General features: G+C 38.6%; 2 protein-coding genes across 2 annotated transcripts in view; one reads left to right on the plus strand and one right to left on the minus strand.

Moving 5' to 3' along the window:
• LOC121860342 (intraflagellar transport protein 172 homolog) overlaps window positions 1-22,428 on the minus strand; it is an 89,609-nt gene extending 67,181 nt beyond the window's left edge. The window contains exons 1-8 of the mRNA XM_042357419.1: window positions 22,238-22,428; window positions 18,327-18,470; window positions 17,482-17,594; window positions 15,684-15,869; window positions 14,250-14,337; window positions 11,466-11,680; window positions 7,266-7,433; window positions 1,156-1,307 (exon numbers count right to left, since the gene is read on the minus strand). Coding sequence (XP_042213353.1) covers window positions 1,156-1,307; window positions 7,266-7,433; window positions 11,466-11,680; window positions 14,250-14,337; window positions 15,684-15,869; window positions 17,482-17,594; window positions 18,327-18,470; window positions 22,238-22,276 — 1,105 coding nt within the window. The 5' untranslated portion in view covers window positions 22,277-22,428. The remainder of the gene's footprint in view (window positions 1-1,155; window positions 1,308-7,265; window positions 7,434-11,465; window positions 11,681-14,249; window positions 14,338-15,683; window positions 15,870-17,481; window positions 17,595-18,326; window positions 18,471-22,237) is intronic.
• A 760-nt stretch (window positions 22,429-23,188) lies between these two features.
• Window positions 23,189-24,410, plus strand: part of LOC121860355 (platelet binding protein GspB-like) — a 73,032-nt gene continuing 71,810 nt past the window's right edge. The window contains exon 1 of the mRNA XM_042357454.1: window positions 23,189-23,282. The gene's annotated coding sequence lies outside the window, so the exon portion shown is untranslated. The remainder of the gene's footprint in view (window positions 23,283-24,410) is intronic.

The raw sequence follows: 24,410 nt of genomic DNA on the forward strand, positions 1-24,410 counted from the left end.
CTCGGCACATGGGGGATGCATTGAAGCATGATACACTATCTTGAAACTCCCAGAAAATGTTTTCCCAGGCCTGGGACAGAGAGGTTTGGAGAGATATTCATGGAATTTTCCTGGAAAATATGGCTGATTTTCATCTTCGGAAACTTGTTCCCGTCTCTGGACTGGAGAGTTTTCCTGGAAAATTTCCAGCTCAATTTCCATTCTGGGGAGATTACACACCTCCATGTACTGTAGTCCTTTGTCATTACCACTTTCTCAAAGAAGTCCAAGCCAATTGGGGTATCTGTTACTTCATTTTCTAAATCTTCACCTATACTTATCCTCTAAGTCAGGGGTCACCAAACTACGGCCCGCGGGCCGGATCCCAAGTCCTTCCCCGGCTCGTGGTAGCTCCGCCTACGCTCTGACGTTACCAGAGCTTTCGTTCTGGCTTGCAAGTATTGAACAGAATGATTATGCGGCCCGCGCTCGTCATTCTTTCAGTTATCCGGCCCACTGTGAAAAAAGTTTGGTGACCCCTGCTCTAAGTTAACCAGTCACTACATACTTCTTATTAACATCTCATTCTTCTAAGGACTACAAAACTCTTAACTTTCCAACTTTCTGGCCAGTATTACTTTAATGCAAACATCCCTTTAATTTGGATTTACTTAAATTCTATAATTTCTATCTTAAAACTACCATATTTGTACAACATTAAACACTTTCTCCTACCATTCTACTTTTATTATACTAAAAGTTCCTTTATTTACAAAAGGGATTCATCCCTAAAAACTTTTGGATACTGAAATTTTCTTTAAATTGGAAAAAAACCCTCATTATTTTAAAGGAAAAATAAGGAATGCATTCTGGGTGGTCACCTAGCTTAAAAATACGTAAATTCCATAAAAAAGGGGGAGAGAGCAAAAAATATATATTACACAAATAATAAAATAAAACAATAATTCAGTTAACCCTCACACAGCATCTACCATCAATTGATGTTTCACGTTCCTTGCATTCCAGTTTTGGTGCATATGGTGGCAGATTAGAGAATTTGTACCTGCCATTTAAACCAATGAGGTCAGTAATGGCACCTTATAGTCATTAACCATGGGAGCTCAAGTTGCTTAATTCTATCCAAATCATTTTACATTATAGAAGTAATGCACTCACCCATTATACGAACATCATGGATTTCAAAACCATACTGTGATCTAAGGATAACTCCACGGCTGCCAAAAGGACCTGACCCAGCTATAGGTTTGACCAATACTTGTGAAGGTCCAACATAAGTCATCTCCCACTTATTCTTCCACACAGATCTCCTGCAAGATAAAAAATTTAGATAGAAAAAGAAATGCTCATAACGAGATTTCAAAATGCTTTGTTAAAAAAGCACACACTGAAACCATATTCAGATAAAATACGGTCATCATAATTATCACCATCATCACTGTTTCACCTCAATTTTCCACACTTGCATGAATTAGCCATGATTACCTAATGGCAGCTCAACATGATGCATGGTCACTTGCAGCCCTTCTCATCAGGTTGTTATCTAAAGTCATTACTCACAACCTCTCTCCATGTCATGCTTGGCCTTCCCCTAGCTCCCCTCCCTTCCACATTCAAACTCATGCATTTTTCAGCCAATTGGTCTCAGCCTACCTCTGCATAAAACCTTGTTAATCCTTCCAATACCCACGAACCATCATAGCTAGACGTCGCATTCTGGATTGAACAAAAATAAGAGTAAAAAACACCACGAAGATGCCAGAAAACCAGCTTTTTAAAGTGAGACATTGTAAGAGTATGGAAACACAGAAGAAAGCAGAGCATTCCACAGTTTGGCTGTGTGAGGAATGAAGGATGTATTATAAGGGTTATTCTAGTGTGACCAATAGCCACAGAGAAACTGTGGGCACCGCGGGCAAGACAAGTGTTACAAGCCCTCGGCCTTGCCGGCGGTACACAGGATGCCAAATCCACCAAACATTGCCTGTTAAAGTACATGTAAAAGAGAGAGAGAGAGAGAGTGAAGCAACATTGCGGCGAAGAGAAGGAGAAGAAAGATTGTCAACTAAAGGAGGAGAGTCAATGCCTTTGATTTCACTCTATCTAACAGTTGGACAGAAGAAGAGCTGCCCCAGATATGAGAGCAGTACTCTAAGTTAGGAAGAATGAATCCTGTATAAACTTGAAGCAACTGCTCAGGAGTGAAGTAGCAATGGCATCTGTACAGCTTTCCCAGCTTTTGGGAAGCAGCTTTAGCAATGTTGTGGATGTGTGGCTTCCATGACATATTTGAGGAAATGGTGCGACCTAGCATATCTATTTTAGAACTTGGCAGAATGATTGCATCCTGAAATGTGATTGGTGGGAGATCATTTAATTTGGAAGGTGAAATTGGTAAATATTGGTTTTATTACTATTGAATTTAACCAAGTTTCTACCTCCCCATTTGTATATGCTGCACCCGCATTCATAGATGAAATGATATCAGCTCTAGAAGCAGATCAAACTTGAGAATTAGGAGAAAGGGAAAATGTGATGAAGAGTGAAGAGTAGAATCATCAGCATAAGAATGGATAGAATTAGTCGTACGTAGTGTGAAGTAAATCATTGATAAAAAGAAGGAAGAGAGTAGGTAAAAGAACAAAACCCTGTGGGACACCACTATTGGTAGAGAAAGAGAGAGAGGTCGATCCTTCAACAACAACTGCCATGGATCGGTTCTCAAGGAAGCTAGAAATTAGAGAACAAAGTGGGGGAGAGAAACCATAAGAGAGAAGTTTAGAAAGCAAAGACAAGCGCCATACCCTGTCAAATGCTTTGGAGATGTCGAGGGGCCACGACGAAAGTTCCCCCATAATCTCTAAGAGAGGATGACCAAAGATAGGTGCAGTAGGAGAGCAGATCACCAGTAGATCTCGCCTAGCAAAAGCCATACTGGTGATCCGACAAAAGAAAAAAGCATTCAAGGTGACGAAGAAAATGAAAGTTTAAGATAGTTTCGAAAATCTTAGAAAGGGATGAAGTTAGGGCAATGGGGCGATAGTTTGAGGGATTAGAATGGTCACCCTTCTTTGGGATGGGCTGAACCAAGGCATGCTTCCAAGAAGAAGGAAAAGTTTGGGTTTTGAGGCAAAGGTGAAAGAGGCGAGCAAGCACAGGGGACAGAACTCAGCACACTCCTGCAGAACATGAGGGGGGTATTCTGTCCGGTCCATGCGCCTTACTCACATCCAACCTGGTTAACACACCAGCAACCCTCCGAGTGGAGATTATAGGCAAGTGCATAGGTTCAGTAGGAGGAGCAGCAGTAGGAGGGATAGAGCTGGAATTGTCTAAGGTGGAGTTAGAGGAGAATAAGGTGCCAAAGAAATTGGCTTTATCAGGGGGAGAGTTGGTTATAGAGTTATTAGGTCGGAAGCGAGGAGGAAAAGAGGGAGTGCAGAAGTTATTACAGATGTTTTGGGTTAAGGACCAGAAGGATTTACTAGAGGAAGAATTAGTCAGGACAGGGGTCTTTCTTTTTATAAAATTCCGCTTGGCCCTATGAAGACTAGCCTTACAACGATTCCTAGAAGTAATGAAAGAGGAGTGGGTAATAGGAGAAGGAGATAGTTTCATAGCTTGATATGCCCTATCTCTTTCCCTCCATGCAAGAGAGCAGGAGCAATCAAACCATGATTGTAAAGCGAAAGTTTTGGTAGAAGATGAGATAAAAGCACTCATACCACCCTTTATAACCCCAGCAATGCTGTCAGCACATACTGAGGTGTCCCGAGTGGAAAAGCAACATTCATCCCAAGGAAAGTCGGAGAAGAATTCTCCCAAGGATTGCCAGTTTGCCCTCCGATAGCGCCATAGTTGGTGTTTAGAAGGAGGTGGGGGAGGTGGTTGTGCCCAGTTTGATTGAATAAAAATAAGATTGTGATCAGAAGACCCTACGGAAGCAGAAATTGAGTATGAATAGTGTGAGGGGTTAGAGGTAAAACAAAGATCAAGAATGTTAGTAAGTTGATCGTGTCGATCAGGAACACGTGTAGGGTGTTTAATTATTTGTTCCGGATCATTAATTAAGGAAAAAGAGAGTGCCTCAGCCCCACCTGGGTCATCCCTTGCAGAGCCAAGCCAATCTCTGTGATGTACATTGAAATCCCCTAGGTAGAGGATCTCAGTGCTGGAGTGTGTGGATAGCAACAACTCATGGCAAGAAGTGAGATAATCAAAGAGTTCCAAATAGTTGGTAGAGTTGGGAGAACAGTATAGGAAACAAAGAAAAATAGTCATAGTTGGTTGAGATATTTTGAGCCAGATGACATCACAAAGAGAAGATTCAAGATTTGTGAGTCGAGCTATAGGTGTACATGTTGCATTAGGCGCGCACACCTCCCTTAGAAAGGAAAAGCGGTATAAAGGTTGTAGTTGGAGACTTGAAAAGGTTTGGGTGAAGCTGTTTTGGTCAGTTGAAGTTCAGATAGTAGTAAGAGGTCGGGGGGAAGAGGTTAATAGATGGTGCTCCACAGAAGGAAAATTGGATCTCAGGCTGCAAATGTTGGAAAAATGAAGTGTGAAAAAAGATGACCCTCCAGCAACCGCAGTGACGTCAGTTGAGGCCCAAGTAGTTTGATGATGATCAGGTCAACCCTGGGGTCCACAACCTTCCTGACCAGTGGGACCCATCTGAGAAGGCCCTGCTTTAATATTATTGTCAATGATAACATAGGAGAGTAAAAGAGTAGAAAGAATAGAACAGATCAAGAGTGAGAAAGGTTATATATGTTGTGTTTTCAATACGAAGAGAGACAATTGAGACCCTGTAATTGTGCATAAATGAGGCAGAAAGACAGATCAATAACCTGGGACTTGGTCACAATTTTTGTGATGCCATATGACAGCAGGGTCTACCATTAGACAACACATTATGCTTCCTAAATCTTCCCAAGTGGTAGTATCTCCCTGTTTGGTAGCTACCTACTACCTAATGATCATATTTCACCTACTGCACAACATCATACTCTCATACCAAATTCATATTGCACATATTTTTTCTTTTCATGTGAAAAGAAGGTCCTCTCACTGTCAATAAAAGCAGTAGCTTCCCAAACGTCTTCCAGCCACTTTGACTCATACAACTGAGCTTGCTTCATCCACCACCTCCAGCACTTATCATGTCACCCATGTAACAGAAGTCATCAAAATATCAAAATAGTGAAGGTATACATCCCCAATGTCAAGCTTTTCCAGACTTGCTAAGGCCACATGATTTCTGTACTTGTACAGTACATACAGAACACTAAGTGTCAGTAACATCCTGTAGTCTGTCATTTAAACCGCTACACTGCATCATCATCACCACCACCAATTTTTGCCCATTTTCCACACTTCCTATGGACAGTTTATGGCCATTTTATACTTTCCGCTACAGGTAACCCTCATTTAATGATCGAGATGCATTCCTGAAAAAACAATTACTAAGGTAAATGATCACTAAACTAGGGGAAAATGAGAAATAATATCCATGGAGATGGCATGTAATTGTGTAGCCCAACTGGCCGACTTGTCACCCAGTAGCACTAAAGAATGGGTAAGGTTGGGCTGTGAGCTATGTTATTGTTCAACTCATAATTTCTGGTAGATGACCATAATTTTCTTTTCTTTTACTCTGTTATATGTACACAAATAATCATTCATACAGAATGTGAAAAAAAAAATTATCATAAGGTCAAAAACATAAAGGTAATAAACATTTCTTATGTGCTTGGCAATTAGCCTACAGATCGGGGGAGGGGGAGCTGGAAGGGGAGAGGGAAGCGGTGTGGGGGAACTTTCAGCTGTTCTGTCTCATGCCCCGTTAAATGATTGCCAAATGGCAACATAGAGTTTTTTTCTTTAATTTTATTTATTATTATTTCTATTTATTATTTGTAAATGCATCTTAATCCGGACTACATGGGGGGAAATCCAGTCCACATTTAGCAAATTTCCATATAAAGTGATTTTTGGAGGTGGTTTATTTAATCCAGAAAAAGTTTGGATCTCTCAACTCCTGTGGACTATTTGTGACTTTGTGTACTAATTACCATGACTTCTAAAGGCAAGACAACTTCAAAAGGAAGTCAGAAGAGGGCCAGAAAGGAGTTTAGCTTGAAGGCCAAGCTAGCAATTCTGGAAGATCATGAGAATGGTGTGCCGACAAAAGTTTTGATGGAGAAATATGACTTGGGAAAAATTAATCATCAACACAACAGCATCACCAACTTTGTGATAAATACTGTACTGTATGTCCAGTATGTACTGTATAAGAATTATATATATTATACTGCAGGTTAGTGATTCAAAAGTGTGTGTGTGTGTGTGTGTGTGTGTGTGTGTGTGTGTGTGTGTGTGTGTGTGTACACACACAAACACACCCACACACACACACATACAATACAGATAAAAGAAATTAATGTTTATAGATCGAATGGCTCCCTGTCCCGGCTGCAAAAATGCCAGCAACTTTAAAACTACCCGCAGACATTCTTGGTACATCCAGAGTGTCATCCGCGAATAATCGAGGACCGCATATTAAAAATCTGCGAATTGTCAGGGCATGATGTACTTCATTTGTTTTCCTGCCATTGTTACTTATTTTTAGTATTCTCCTGTAGCACCACACATATATACAAACATTCTAATGTTGCTACACATAAAAACTTATCAGTTTAACCCTTTGGATGCGGCATGCGGGTAAACCCGCCCAAAATATTATATTAATTAAATGCGACAAGCGGGGATATCCCACGGCCTTGAAAAAACTTCCCCAAATGAGACGACATGCGTACATATTATGTATTGAGGTATAGGAGTATTTCCTGAATGCAATATAGCTTATTTTTGTACTATTTTGTTTGATATTATCTGAATATGTAATACATATCTAAATTTGCTGTTTAGTAACCAAATTGATTAAATTTATTTGCCATATACCGGACATTGATTTATACCAATTTCCTGCATTTTTGGGTATAAATGTCATTTTTTCTCTAAAATTTGCACACATATGTGAATTTTTGTTCCAGATTTGGAAAATATACTAAAAGTTCTCTAGGAAAAACATATAGAAAATGTGATTATATGAAATTCATTTTTGGCAGGATAATTGACACTTTTCAGGAACCGGCGCGAAATTTAATTACGCACCTAAAGGGTTAACTAATAGACAGGTAAAATATGGAATACGTACCCTAAGAGTGCATTCTGCTCTGTAGCTCTATGAAAAAAAAAAATCTTACCGTAGCACAGAATCAAAGAGTTCAACTGCACCACACAGTGTCCCACACACCAGTCTGGATCCATCTCTCTTCCAAGCTAGTGCAGTAATTGTGTAGAATCCCTCAAACTCACGGGTGGCCTTTTCATCCCACATTCCTCTTGACGTGTTGTAGTCAAAGATACGTAACCTGAAATAGACAGAATAAATTTGTTCAAGATAAAGTTTGGGGAATTTTGGACAGAAGAAAATACTCTTGTACTTCATGTAAATGAAGCGGAGAGTAACACAAGATACTGAACATAAGTTCAGTGGTTATGGACCAGTCCTGAATATTCCAGAAACAGACCTCTGACCTTTAGCTGCAAGCTTGGAATTTGGGATAATTCAGCAAGGGTAGAGCCTCATATGTGTCGAGTTATCAAGGTGAAAATATTAATGGTGAAAAAATTAATAAAACAATGAAATACCTGTATACTGTACTATGCTATAAGGTGTATTGAACCAGTTTGTACAGTATATTATGTTCAAGATACATGAGTCACCCATACACTATACAGTACAGTACACTGTATTATACAATAACCATAAAATAAGAAAAAAATTAAGTGGAAGGGGAATTTTGTGTGAAGGAATAGGACGAATGGCTGGGCTGGACCCAATGGAAATTAACACCCCTTTATAACAACAGTATGTAATTTCACCATAATCCCCATATTATTTAGGTAATCATTTAGTGCCAAGTTTATAGGATATTATTGTAAAACAATAAATTTCCCTAAAAATAAAAAATCAGACACTCAATCCCAGATGAGTTATTGAGTCTGTCAACACATGGAAACAGCCAGCCAGCCAGCAAGCCCTGGCATCTGCCTGTCAATATGTTATTTATTTACATATTTATTTATTTATTGGTGTAATGGTGTCACTCAGAGGATGATTACAATAAGGGAAAGAACTGTTTATGTATTATAGAACTACTTTTTTTATATCAAATTAATACAGTGATCCCTCGATTAACGAACGGTTAAATTAATTAAATTTTGGTTAATGAATTAGCTCCCATAAGGATTTTCAGTTGCATTAACGAACAAAACTTTGATTAACAACAGCCTTACGAGAAACAAGCTTTGTTGTGCGCATCAGCTGTTCTGCGAGTCCACCAATACAGTAATTGGTTCTATGTTTACATTCGTTTCCAGTGCAGTAAATATCAAGAAAGTTGTGCTCTTGAATATCTTTTAATTTTTTTATATTAAAATTATTGGTCATTCTGAAATTTTGTTAACATATTGATAATATATACAGTATAGGGAACAGTTTTTGTGTGCCCTTCAGCTAATCAAATCACCCACCAACGCTTCTCAGTTTAACTTTGTTTACAGTGGAGTGAACATTCAGTTTGTTGGTCTCTTGAATATTTTTGCATTTTTACATTAAAATTATTGATTATTCTGAAATTTAGTTCACATATTGATAATATACAGTGCAGAAATTATTATGAAACATGAAGAAGGCATTAGAACCAATGCACTCTGTTAAGAATATGGCATGTCATCATTGACTGCCTCTACAATTAGCTGTTTGATATGTAAACAAAGCTGCCGGGAATACGACATACACACCTCAAAGTAATTTAAAATATAGTATTCTATTGTTTTTTTATTTTTTAGTATACAGTATACTGTACAGTACTGTATTTAGTTTATATTTAGTGTTTTGTTAATTCTATTACTGGCATACAGTACATTGTATGTACTTTTTCTGTGAGTTGGAACCAGTTACCCAATATCCCATTGAAATAATAGATTCAGTTAAAAAAATTTTTGGTTAACAACCGACTCTGTAGAACCAATTGTGTTCGTTAATCGAGGGACCACTGTATTTTATTGTTATTATTTTGTTAGGGAATGAACTGAAAAAAGTCGAAACCGCAAACCGTAAAACCGCGAATGGCAAGGGTCTACTGTATACAGTATAAAATAATGTGGGCAGGCTTAATTTTTTTAAATTACTATATGGAAATGGATTACAGTAAGTCCTCGCTTAACATTGTCCTGCTTAACATTGTTTCAGTACTATGTCGCTGAACTTTAGAGACCAAAAATTCGCTTAAGTCCCGGTGATCCAACACTACGTCGTTTTGCGTCGTCACAGACTACTTTCTATGGCGCATCACCCGCTCTTGTCTGGCCGCACTACGCTCTCTCGGCTCGGCGTGCTGCCCTCACCTGCGGAACATCACAGCATCCCTAAGCGATATCAAGCCAGTCTCTGTTACGACTTCACATCATTCATGTGTGCTTAAGTGCTTTTGATCTAAAACTGTACTCTAACCATTCAAAATGGCTTCCTAGCGCCCATCAAGTGCTACTGATGCTAGTGTAGTGAAGAGGCAATGTAAGACCATTACCCTTGCTATGAAAATGGATGTATTAACCCGATTTGAAAAAGGGGAACGTGCTGTGGACATAGCCACTGTGCTTGGTCTAAACCCCACAACGGTGCGTACTATCCAGACCAACGCTGACAAGATTAAGGTTAGTGCTGGAAGTGGTTCTTCTCTGAGTGCTACTAAGACGACTCGTAATAGAAGCACTGTGATAGAGAAGGTGGAAAAGATCCTGGCAATGTGGATGGAGGACTAGAATCAATGCAATGCCCCTGTGAGCCTTATGGTTATCCAGCATAAAGTCAGATCCTTGTTTGACAACTTAAAGGAAGAAGAGGGTGAAGGATCAAAGGAAGAGACCTTTACGGCCAGCCAAGGATGGTTTCAACAACATAGGCGTCGGTATAACTTCCACAACATAAAGATGACTGGTGAAGCTGCCAATTCAGATACAGTTGCTGCTGAGACATTCCCGCCATCAACAGAGGAGGAGCAAACATCAACGGAGGAGGAGGAGCAAGCAGCGGCGGAGGAACCCCAGTCAGAGCAGGAGGAGGAGGAGGCAGCCACAGAGTCTTAGTGACTCACCACCCTCCTCCTCTCCCGCCCTCCTCCTCCCCTCCCGCCATCCTCCTCCTTCGCTCCACTACCCACCACACACTCACTGTATCACCTCCGCCCATCGGTGAGTACCAATACAAACTTAGTAGTTGTATATGTATGCATTATTATTTCTATAGAAATGGCAATGATTTTCTTTGTATGTAACTTTTTTCATGGGGCAAAGGGAGGGTGGGGAATGTAACTCCTTTATTTTATCTATTTCTGATGGGAAAAATTTATTCTCTTAACGTTGCTCCGCATTTTCAGGAACGTAACCCTGATGTTAAGCGAGGACGCCCTGCATTTGTGGATGGATAAATAAGCAATATCCCCATTAGCTGGAATTCCTCTTAACCGGCTTTCCTGAAAATTACGGCTTTGGGAATGATTTCAGAGAAGAAAATCAGGCGCATTTTCTGGAAATTCCGAGAAAAGTTTTCCAGTACCTGGAAAATTCTGGGAATGGGAGATTATTTTCCGGGTTCAAGAGATGATGCAATGCGCAATTTCTGTAACTTTCGTGAACAATTTTCTGTAACCCGGAAAATTCTGGGGATGAGGGATTTTTTTTCCGACTTTGAGAGAGTTGTCTCGTTACCCGGAAATCTCTCATTCCCGGAAGTGCTCTGCACCAATTGTTCCGGCTAACAGAGACATCACAGAAGAATACTGATTCAAATTGGTTATCATAATTTGTAAGGACTGATTAGATTTTAGTTAACAGAAAACATCAGATCCACTGAAATAATTTTTTTTTAAGTTTAAATATGAATATGTACTGTACTGTATAATAATGCAAGAGAATTTAGCTTGAAACTGAATTTTCAGCATCTGTATGAAAAGACAGTCATACATGAAATTAAACAGGGTGTTGGTGGTACAGTGGTAATGAGTGTATCTCTCACCCTTATGTCTTGGGTTCAATCCTTGGCCTGGGACAGATGTGACCTTACCAAACATTACAGGTTTCCTCAGGGTGCTCTTGTTTCCTCCTGTAGTAACATTGGACAAAAATAAAAGGCCATAACAAATAAAACCAGAGCAACTACCTAAATGGCCAGTAAACTGATAAATGGTGAAATGATAAATAAAATACAGGAGGCAATAAAGATACTTGGATGAACAGATTTGACTTAGTCTTTGTTTAAAGATCAATTTTCTTATAAACTAATGCTCTCACCGAATGAGCATTTATCTTACAACATGTAAATTAACTTATTCATTTACCTGTCATAACTACCAATGACAAGAGCCTGACCACTGGGACTTGTAACTGCAGTTGAAAATTCACATTCAGTTAAGTCTCTGCTGTAGTCAAACTGCTGGTTAATTTTCCCATTTTTAGTGTACATTACGATGCGTTTGTCACATCCAGCTATGATGATGTTATTGTTGGTCCATGCCATAGCATAAGGAGGTACAGGATGGGATATTATCTTGCCCTAAAATATAGAAAGGATGCATTAAAAAGTATATAAAAAAAAATCTATATTGCAATAGTGTCATGCATACTGTACATCAGAATATTGTGTATTAATGATGCAAGACAATAAGTAGAAGCCAAAACTGTACTGCAAGAATTTTAATAGATTTTTACTGCCCTCATGGCCCCTCAAAATTATGACCCCTCCTTACTGGAACCCTCCCATTAATGACAATTTGCTGTATGAATTATTCCACAATAAAGACATTCTACTGTAAAGTTAACCCTTATGTTCTGGGTGACGCAAGACATGCCGGAACCCCCTAGCATGCATATTTCACCCAAAAAACGTTTATTTTTAAATCCAGTCCAAAACTGGTATTGCAAGTGTAAAATTAGTGCAGTCACTCCAAGCGTATTGTTGTGGCTGGCATGCATGAGGTCCCACACGTCCACCATGGTGGCCATGACCTCACTGAGGAGGTTCAGAGGAGGACTGAGTGCTATTGTCTGTATCACTGTCCCCACTGCTGGCCGCCTCAAGAAACTCGACATCCTCTGGGTCAGTTTCCTCCTCATCACATTCTTCATCACCCAATACATTTCACTGCCATTCAAAACAAGCAACTCTTGATGAATAGCACTACTGGTGAGGGTGTGGAGGAGCAAGACGGGTCATGAGAAGTCAAAGGATGTGCAGCCATCACAATAGATGGTGGGTAATTGGACCACTAGACTTGAGACAAAGATTACATGCAAGTTGAGTTGCCAAGTAAATAAATATCCTAGACAAAGTTCTTCATCTCCCTGAACATTCAAACTATGCTGTGAAAATTAAGGACATAAAGGAATGTCACTTGGAGTCACTATGGTGGGTGTAAAGGAATGTCACCCAGGCTTTAAGGGTTAAAGATCAAAGTTAATCATCATACTCTGTCACATTTTAAATGGTCAAGACAAAGGCATCATAAATAAATTTGAACGTTGTAAATTTTATGCAATCATTTGAGGTGTTCTTAAAGCTTCAATCAACAAGTAGCATTGTCAAAGGACAATGAAATGCGCCTATATAACAGTGGTGCACAAAGTACTGTACAGTACTGGGAATTAGTACTAAACTACTGTTACTGGGGAAATATTTACTCAAGTAAAAGTAACCCCATTGTAGACTAATTAAGAAAAAGCAAAAAGTAACTGACTTTAAATGTACTTACGTACAGGATGTAAAAAAAAAAAAAAAAAATCCTCAAATAAATTTCTGCTTAGTGATGCTATCCAATCCCAATACAGTATTGAGTTAACTATGCATATACTGTATATTAGGTAACAAGAAAAAGACTTGAGTTGGCAATCAGATCATCATTTACCAACTAATTTATTTAAATTAGATTTCAGGATAATTTTCAATTACAAAATTCAACAATCATTGAAAGTCCCTAGTGCACACAGGTCACAGTACCACCATATGATTTGTATTTCTCAAAATGTCGGTCAGTGACCTAGTTTTCTGAGAGGTGGGGAAAAATTCTTTATGATCATACACATGAAGTTTGGTAACTGTAAGATGTTACATTACTATACGCTGGAATCCCCAATCCCAGGAACTCTCCTTTAGCAAGAATAGAAATCATGGTGGAAAAATTCAGGGCAAATCTCTCCATTCTGGGTCCATGAACAAGTTTCCAAGGATGAAAATCAGGTGCATTTTCTGGAAAAAATCTGAGAAAATTCCAAGAAAATCTCTTCAAACCTCTCTGTTCTGAGCCTGAGAAAAAATTTCCAGTTCTGAGAAATTGCATCATGCTCCAATCTGTCCCCACGTGCCAGGTATGCCAGTGACCTAGCTTAATTAGAATGATTTTATACTTCAGTAAAAAGATTTTCTTCATTCTTTCATAAAAGAATTGAGTCCCATCATTATATTGTTAAATATTTTGTTTAAGGAATTTTATTGAACCAGTCTTGAAGAGAATTTATTCAGAATCATTATGGTATAAATTCATATCTTAAACACAATTATAACAGATGTTGTGAAGAAAAGTTTATACACTTTTTCACAAGCCGTAATTAATTTCACTCGTTCCTGCAGTCTAAATGTAATGGGCGACTGTTAGTCTGTGGAAGATGAGATGCGCAGTTTAAACTCAAAAAACTTTCCCCAGCACCCAGAAACATACCAGGATGTGTGATATATCTGTCTGTTTGAGATGAGTAGTTTAAACTCTTGGAAAACTTTTCTCAGTAGCCAGAAAAATTCTGGGATGTGGGATTTTTTCAAGGTTTGAAAGAGTCATCTCATTATCTGGAAATGTCTCATACCAAAAGAGCTCTGCACTAATTATTCCCGTTAAAGGGGATATCACTATATGTATAATTAAAGTTGGACATTAATCCTAATACAGTTGTGTGTACAATGATGTGAATACATCAATTGGGGTATACCATAAAACCTGTAATTGAAGTACCTGTAGTTTAGCTAAAAATTATTGTGAGTTGCAGAGTAATTAAAGTTACTATCCTGTTCTTTACGGATTCTTTTCTATTTTTGTTTTTAATTAAGATTCTAGTTACTCAAATTCTGCACTAACCTGTGGCTCAGCATACTGATCATCAGCTACATAGTACCGCACTACTGCTCCATCAGCATGCCCAGCAAGAAATGCAGTACCTCGCAAGCTGTATTAGTAGTTGAAGGAATGTAATAAGAGTATTAAAAACAAATTATATTCACATCAGTTGTACAGCATTTCTTTTCAGTACTATTAAAAAGATATTGTAAAGAATATCATACATAATGAGCACATACTGTATACATGTGACAAAAAAAAAATTCTACTCCAGCCATGTGTGATCTGGGGTGTGTCATTCTGTTGGATTCTCATGCACAAAATTTCCTCTGAAATACAGAAACCTGACATGCACCTTGTCTTGGTCCTTACATTATCATAATTGTATGGCCATTTTCCATGCTTGCGTGGGTTAGCTGCAGTTACCAAATAGCAGCTCTCCATGCTGCACAGTCTCTCTCATCTGGTTCCTAACTCTAATGTCATTTCTTACAGCCTTTCCCCTTGTCATTCTTGGCCTACCCTGGCTCTTCTCCCTTCCACATCTAGGCCCTTGCACCTCTTCACCCAACTGGTCTCATTCATTCTCTCCACATGCCCAAACCATCTCAACCTGCCTCTACACAAGGCTTCGCCATTACTCTCAATACTCAGTTGTCTTCTTACAGGGACTCCTGTCTTTCAGTGTCGCAAAAATTTTGATCACAGATTGATGGATTTAGGACAGCAGATATAACTCTCATACCATGTGTTTAGAGAAAGAACTACAGTATTACTGTAAAGTCTTGAACCTAACGTTGAGAGAGGGGCTGACTGGAGATTTATCTTTGTTTCATTCCTATATTGATACAGTACTGTATTACATTTAATAAACTGTAATAATAACCAGTACACTGAAACATCAAAGATTGGCTAGTTAGGGGGGTGCAAAGCAAAAAAAAGTTTATCCGGTAAGAACCAGAGAGAGTACTAATGCACTTCCTAAATTTAGACTCTAAATTTTAGAGGGACAAGGTGGTCTTTTGGATTTGTAGTTTGCATACTGTATTTTAAATGACCACAAGCTTTTAGTATGTGTAGTGTTGCTGGAAGAATACCTGCTGTGCTTATAACAGTTTGACAACCTCTCCCATATCCAACACTAAGCACCTGTGATTGTCTAAAGGGTTAACTAAACAGTTATATGTTTCTTGATATGACATTGGTATTTCCTTCACAACACCCCTGTACTTGCCTTCTTGCCAAACTCACAATCACACTCCTATTTGTGGTTTACACTATACTGTATAGATGTCTTCCCTCCACTTTTTGGATATTCCCATGGACTGTTACAATCATTCTTCCAATTCATCAATTCAATTTAGAAAAAGAATTAGTCATAATTTATCTTTACCAGTAATTTTCTTTTGTCAAGGCTGATACTAAAAAAGCAAAATGAACAAATTGTCAACTTACTTAGGAGTCAGTGATACAACATAAGATTCTGTTTGGTAGAGAGTTTGTGATTTGTTGGTCTTTATGTTAGCTGCACGCACTTTTCCTTCAAGCAAGCCGAAGATAATTGGTCCCTCAAATGGCCAAGTGAGGCAAGTTACTTGTGATGATTGTACAAATTTATTGCAAATCACTTTCTTTTCTCCCCTGTGAAAAGAATACATAAGACATTACAGCAACTTATGAGGATTGTAATAATTTTGTTTTAATTTTGAGATGATAGGTAATGTTCATGTTCAGTGACCAATATTGTAATATGTTAACAATACCTCTCACTGGTGGCTGATAATATTTTCACCACTGGACATTATAGTTTACATTGTAAATTCCTCCAAAGGAGATTCAAAGTAAAAGTCAATAAATGTACAGTAATATCCCCATTAGCTGGAATAATTCATGCAGAGAGGTTCTGAGTTTGAGAGACTTCCGGGTATTAAGACGAATTTCCTCATCCCCGGAATTTGTCCGGATACTGGTAAATGTTTTGGAGTCTAAACTTCGAATCTCGCACAGAGCGGCTTAGCTGCAATCTGATAGACACAGAGCAGCTGTATTTATTCATACAAATACCACTGTGCACGTATAATATAGAGTAAATAAACAAAATATATTACTGATACACTAGAGTATAATAATAAAAATGGTTGCCCATCATGTATGAGGATGACCGACCTATGGGCCAAGGTGTGAATTTGTTTCTTTAAGGTGTAGAAGCTGTCATCACCAACGCAATAACCACACCATAAATAAAAGAGTTGCATGGCCCAGTGTCAAAGAATAATATAAGAAGACTGGACAGCTCACCAATTGCACTAGTTAATCATTACCCCGGAACACAATCCGCAAATTGATTAACATCCAGGTTCCCAATTACTGCTGGGTAGACAGAGGCAGATAGCATAAAGAAACTTGCTGAAAGTTTCACACTGCCCAGGAATCAAACCCGGGACCACAGAATTGCGAGGCGAGCATGCTGACCATTACATTACAGGTTGCCACTACAGTATATTCTGTACTCACCAGCTAATGCTCTTGATTTAAGCTTGTGAGGCAGGCAGGCCAAATGGAGATATGAGGATACAGGATGGCCTACATGGTGGCCTACAGTACACAAACACTGTTCACTCTGCTATGCATAGTACCGTATGTACTGTACTCACACTTACTGAATGTAAATATACAGTATTTGTAATTGTAATCGCTGTTTACATCTCACTGTACTATACAACATAAATTGAATGCAAGAACATCTGCAAGCAAGGGAACAACCTTGTATGATGGCAGTGGAATATAAACTAAGCATATCATGATGCTAGGGTTTGAGGAGATAGGCTGGGAGATACATTAACCAATCACAGACATCCTATGCAGTCACATGACAGTAGTCGCCAATTGCAGTGTATGAGCCTATAACCTAAGTTAACCATGCAGCTAACCCACCCACTCGTCCACCACGCGTCCCCGGATCGAAGCATGATGCAATACAATTCATTCCATTGCCTGAAATGGAGAGATTTTCTCGGAATTTTTGGAATGCGCATGAAAAAATTTCTCAAAACTCATTCAAATACCCAGATTGGAAAGATTTTTCCCGAAATTTCTCAGAACCCCCCCCCTCCCCCCCCCCCAAAAAAAATGGTAATGGAGCATTCTGGAGATCTAGGATTCTGGCTAATGGAGAAATTATTGTACAGTACTGTATATATACATTATATGACCAAGATAAATCTTCTGGAATAGATATTACTTTATGACTTACCAATCTTCTCCAATCTTATAGACATAAATTATGTTGTCTGTTTGACCAATTGCTATCTTAGTGCTGTCTGGGGAGAAAGCTATAGCCTTAACCAGATAACTTTTCTTGCCATACTGTGAAAGGAGAGATTGTATTACAGTTAAATTACAATAGTGCATTGAATACTCACAATATTACTATCTACTATAATTCATCAATAAAAAATAAGCTATGCCATACTTAAGTACAATGACAGTTCAGTATAATTTCACATGATGCCTGGAAGTTTCTGATCCTTCCAGGAAAAAAAACTTATTATGCTATCATACGGTACCTACTATTGTACAGTATACTGTATGTTATAAAATAAAAAATATATTCTTAACAATGAAAACAGTGAGGCAAATATATTGTGCATGATCATGAAATCTGCATACAGTAATCTTGAAATCATTTGTAATTCCATACAAAATGTACTGTACTAACCAGACCAAACCAAACTTATTGTACACAAAATAAACGCTGAGATCAGTAAGTTTGGCTTAAGTTCATCCTCTACTACAGTTCATTTTTTATTGCGGCTGGTGATTGATTGGAGTCAGACGCCTATGATCTCATAAGTTTTGAGTAAAAAAGATCACCGACTTGGCCCTCAACAGTCAAGTAGATGAGAGGGCGAGTGATACAGCTCCTAGCAAGAATATCTCCCTGGCTGTACTGTATAGGTAAATTGTTGAAAATAGGAGGCCATGTTCTATTTGACCCCACATTATGCTGTGGCTACAATTGTGCAAACTGACCTTTTAAAATACTGATGAATTTGTTATAAACTTCAACTCTTAAATGCATCACTAAGAAAAACACACCTTAGCATCAGCTGGTTTAGTGGAAAATTTGTCTCTGCGTTCTCCATTTTCATCAAACAGTAGAATAACTCGTTCTGCTGTAGACACTGCTAACTTCACGTTGTTCGGCGACCAAGCTAATGCTGTGATCTTTGCTGCACCATCCTGATAAGAAAATCTTTTTGTTTAAGATAGGAATCATAATCATTGTGTCCCCCTACCCGAGTGTCCCGGGTGATGTGCCCCATTCCCCAAGTCATTGTCCCCTTCCCCTTTCCCTTATCAATGTGTCCTGCCAGAGCATCCTGGATGATGTGTCCTGTTCCTCTACTCAATGTATCCTCCTGCCTTAGTGTCCTGGACAGTGTATACCATCCCTTTAGTCTAGTCGATGTGTCCTCCTGTCTAATCAGAGTGGTTAACTGATATTCTTTAAGATGACAGACATGGGGAAATACTGACATACACTATTTTCATGACAGGGTGGGCCATGACTATACTTTGTACATGCAATGAAGGACATACTGTAGATAAATAGATTTTATTCAGTAAAATTGTCATATTAGGTTACACAGGTTCATTAATTATAAAGAAAATGCAAGTACTGTATACTGTATACAAACAATGTACAGTACCTGAGCAGTTCTAAACTATTTTGATTGATTATCTAACTCCAATCACGCAAAATACCAAGAACTCACCACACAGAGATGATTGCTCCTCACATTACACCCATCTACCTCCTCTACCATGGAAAGAAACAAGTTAAGTTTCCCTGATTTTACATCCATATGTTTATTATCATTTCACCAATAGTCAGCTCACTAGCTGTTCAAGGGGTTGGTTTGTTCTTTTTATGACCTTCACTGTCCAATGTTAGTGCAAAAGAAAACCAGAGTACCGTACTTTGAGAAAACCTGCAATTGTTTGGTAGGGTGACTTTATTTGACTTTATGTTATTTGCCACTGATTGTCTTATTAGCCACTTGGGCGGTCAGTTAGTCTCTGTACCACACTGTTGGCAAGTGCTGGTTCCAGGATGTATCTGTACTTGCGCCAGTGTTGGTAAAATTTGGTCTTGAATGAACTCACACTTAGTGCCATCACAACAATGTCAGGCAGATTTTTCCAAGAGTTCACAAACCTCACTCTGAAAAGTTTGCCCTTACAATTTTTTTAACTTATGGCTTCTTCAACCTTACGCTGTGATCTCTAGTGTGGTGGGCATCTGCCATCTCCAGATATGGACACTTGACTGAATAATGTCCTCTGAGGTGTTTATAGACTTTTATTAAGTCACCCCTTGCACACCTATAGTATAAGCTAGGCAGTTGCAGGTATTCTAATCTTTGAGGCCAATGAATAACCCTCATCTCAATGCAATCGCTTTGTAAAATTTTTAATTTTGGCCCGTTTTTGTCATGAACCCAGTAACAGTAATAATTAAATCGGTAGTTCCATGGTTGATCTTTTCCAAATCTTTACTGATATTTGGGTAAAAGGTTACATCAACCTGCAACCTTTGAGAGTTCAAGAAATAAGTGAAGCTAGTTATGGTAGCAAAGAATTAGTGGAAAAATTATATCTTCGGATTGATGTTTTATGTAAAAAACATAAGTTACACAAATACACTTCGGTTACCAAGTACAAAAATGCGTAATAATGGAGCAGACGGCTAATACCAGAAGGAGTTGTTCAATTACTCTAACTTTTTTTTTCACAGATGTTCTTTGGATGATAGTAAGCTGTAAAAATCATAAGACAACTTTTTATTTTACTTATAAGAATTCTTATAATTTTGTAGCTTTTCTTTACCTATGATCATAAATCACCTGTAGTGAACAGAGTATGAAGGATGAGTGAAATTGCAGGGTAAAACAGGGCAAAAAATTTTTTGTATAACACTAAAATGACATCTCTAAGTGCTTTGTATACAAAGAAATAAATTAATCACTGGAAATAATCCCTGAAAAATCTGCCATGTTGGCGCATGTTCTCGTCCGCTCTGTTTGTTTCAGTGTAACAACCAAGCATACTCTCAAGTCCTCAAAAAACATAAAATTACACCAAGCGGCTTCAAGAAAGTTGCTTTCATTGATACCAGACATCAAAGTAAGTTCTTTATGTTTAATATATATATATACAGTATATACATGTACTGTATATATAATTTTTTTGCCAATTATCAGCTTACTCGCCATTCGGGTGGTTGGTCAATCCAGTGTTAGTACAGGAGGAAACGGGGGACTGTGAAACCTGTGATGTTTGGTAGGGTCACACTGGATAACTCCCTTCTCACGTGTGTCTGGGCTGAGGCTCAAACCCTTGACATATTGGCGAGAGTTACATGTGTGTTACCGCTACCAACACGGTTTTATGCTGGGACGCTCCTGCTTAGCATAATTACTCAATGTGCTGAATGTTTGGACTCAAATTCTAGGACAAGGCAAAAATATCAATAATATATACCTAAATTTTGCCAGGGCTTTCGACAGCGTACCCCATGAAGGGCTGAGACTCAAACTGGAAGGGTACGGGATTCGGGGAAGTGTCCTAGCGTGGATCGGAGACTTTCTGAATGACCACAATGGAACGAAATCATCACGTGTACCGGTACCTGTGGCAAGTTGGGTACCACAGGGCAGTGTTTTGGGCCCGTTGTTGTTTGTTTGCTTTATAAATGATATGCCATTAGCTATACACTCCTCCATATAAATATTTGCAGACAATGCCAAGTTATTTAGGGAAATTATGAATAAAACAGACTGTGAAGAGCTACAGAAAGATCTCTATGAGCTTCAAGAATGGTCGAAGAAATGGCTGCTAAGATTCAATTTCACAAAGTGCAAGAGGATGCACCTGGGTCACACCAACAGTAATGAGGCATATCACATGTCCCAACAGAACGAAGAGACTGCATTAATTGAGACCGAATGTGAGAAGGACCTACAGTAGGTGAGTATGTTTAGAAGAAGGTGAATCAAACAACAAAACTAGTAGGTCTTATAAGAAGGTCGTTTAGTTATCTGGATGGTCCATCGCTCATCACGATCTTTAAGAGTGAAGTGCTTCCCCGTCTGGTCCCCGAGGTATGCTAGAGACTGTCAATTGATTGAAAATGTCCAGGGGAGGGCCACCAGACTGGTGCCTGCTCAACGGAACCTCAGCTACACAGAGAGATTAGAGCGCCTGCAACTACCTAGCTTAAACTACAGACAGGCAAGGGGCAACCTAATCGAAGTGTATAAACATCTCAGGGGGCACTACTCAATCGAGTGTCCTTACCTGGAGCTGGCGGACGTTCGCCCCACAAGGGGTCACAGCTCAAGGAAGAAGAAGCCGCAATCCGGAACACAGTGAGGGCAAACTTTTTCGGAATGAGAGTTGTGAACTCTTGGAACAATTTACCAGAGAATGTTGTGAAGGCACCAAGTGTGAGCTCATTCAAGGCCAGACTTGATCAGCACTGGAGCAGGTTCCAATAGTATGTTCAAAAGCCAGTTCATGTCTAGTACTTGCCAACAGTGCATAATAGAGACGTGACCGAACACCCAAGCGGCTGACAAGCCGATAAGTGGTGAAGAGGATAAAAATAAGAAAAAGTTAAAGTCAGGTAGGGTTAGGTAGGTTCCTTTGGTTAGGTTAGGTTCTATTAGGTTCAGTGTATTATCATATCGTTTTTATTACTTGCTATCATCCAAAGAACATTCATGAAAAATAAATGAACGAAATCAAACTACTCCTTCTGGTGTTAGCTGTCTGCTCCACATTTACCCAAAAAAGATTAGGTATAGAAACTATAGCAAATTGTAAGTCGATTCCTCTAAGGATAGCCCAAGAGCTGTCAAGAAGTTTATTTTCAGTACCCAAACACTCACAAATTCCTAGCTCATTTGGTTAATTTCTGATTAAATGTAACAAACTCCTATTACCTGCGGTGGCAAAATATTCATTAGGTGTTTGATGTTCATTTTCGCAGCCGAGTACTCAAAGTCACACCATTAAACGTCAGTGACAGGACCCAAGGAGCGTCGCTCACACATCTTCACTGTCAAATTTTTGTGGATGGAATGTTGATTGTTGATGTGAGACCGAGCCTGGAGCCGGCACCGATACACCGAGCCTGGAGCCGGCACCGATACACCGAGCCTGGAGCCGGCACCGATACACCGAGCCTGGAGCCGGCACCGATACACCGAGCCTGGAGCCGGCACCGATACACCAAACTCCAAACCCCCCAGTCCCAAACCCTGTCTCTGAAAATAAATAGTTTCTAAAGTAGTAGAACATGATATATATGATAATTTGTGATATTTGGCTTAGTTACAAATATTAGCCACTCCACAAAAAACTGTCTACGAATTTTTGAGTGAGTTGTGGAGATGAATGTCCACTCCTACTCACTTGAATTTTTATATGTGGGAAATATTAGTGGCAGCTTTTGTGAACACCACTAAGTGTCAGAAAATACTGTTTCATTACTTTGAAATATGCCTCTGTTACTTCCTATGTAAGGGATTTGGTGTTCAGAGTTTTGGGATTTCATTAAACTTTCTGACTTGACTCAAATTATAATCACAGTGGATATTTTATGAGGATACTTAATGTATGATATATATTTTTTTAGTAAAAATAATTTAATTTAAATATTTGATGAATAATATTATATCATATTTTTCTGCTTTTAATTGCTTCATAAATATTTATAATGGAATACTATCCGTGAATATAATGATATTGCATTACATATGAATTTATAAAAGTAATTAGACACTAATGTTTATTACATCATTATGATAAAAATAATTATAATATTAACTAATAATATGTTTTTACGGAAAATCTGAGGTAATATAGTTAATGATAAAGGTGTTTCCCCTAGAGGTGGACCCCTAGCGGTGGCATCAAACAATGCGTAACAAAACAATGGAGAAGTAAACCACATAAGATACCACACTAAAAATCCTCCAAGTACTGGTACGTGTTAACATTGTGGGCGAAGAGATGTATTCTGGATTTCTATAAAGCTCGAAAAATCTAAGTCAACTATAATATGAAAGAAAGATTATTTTGAAGGGTAGTTTAAGTTGTGACTAAGTGTTGTAGTGTGAGAAGGGCAGCTGCTCCATGGTATTTTGACGAGTGAAACTAAGGAAATTTCATTGTGAATTCAGTGAATTTGTTTTTATTCTTGCGTATTTCAAGAAGATTTTTTATTGTGTATTTGCCTTGAATTAGCGTCCCTATACATATTCATGGCTGCCAGTTCTGTATTGAAGGATAAGCATGGAATTGTTTCCTCTGTCTCGGGGGTTAACCTGGTGAGCTGTCAGTTTCATCGACCATTCACAAAGAATTTTACTGAAAATACATTAAAACTGTCGTTACCATGAGTAACCATTATAAACCTTGATGCTCCTTGGCTTGCATGCATGTGTGATGTGCTGAAGGAGAAAATTTACATCTAGATATCAGTTCATCATTAGCTCAAGGAGAGGGGTGCCACTTTACTCATTACTTTTTAAGTCTTCATTTATATATATTGTATTCAATAAATAAAGTCCAGATCCATTAGTAAAGCAATATTAATTCTGAAATCATTCTAAACCGGTATATACAGTGTGACTACAGCTCACCAGCCAGTAAACCTTTACAGCCAGCATTATTTTTTGCAAAGCTGTTGTCTGTTAGTGGTAGTTCAACAGTTAAAGAGTCCTTTCAGCAGTGAAAGTTTTAATTGGTGCCAATTCGGCCGACTCTCTTCAGGTAAATTACAGTATAAGCAGGGTGATTATGATCAGTAGTGCAGTCTATTTCTATCATGGCACCTGCAGTATCAGCTTCTTCAAAACAGACGAGACTGACCAATTAGAGCTACCTAACCTTGTTTAACTTAACAAAGATATGAGATCATTTGATATATATTTATTTTCACCCACAATAAGGCATGCACTAAGACAAATTACGCATCAATAATACTACATTATGCAAAAACTAACATTTTAAAAGATCAGAATCACATTGAAATATTACATGGCTGTCAGCAGAGGCGGGAAATATGACTACGAACAACTTCATATTTCCTGCCTCTGCTGACGGCTGTGT

Source organism: Homarus americanus, unplaced genomic scaffold, assembly GCF_018991925.1.
Source record: "Homarus americanus isolate GMGI-L3 unplaced genomic scaffold, GMGI_Hamer_2.0 scaffold48088, whole genome shotgun sequence".
Lineage (NCBI taxonomy): Eukaryota > Metazoa > Arthropoda > Malacostraca > Decapoda > Nephropidae > Homarus > Homarus americanus.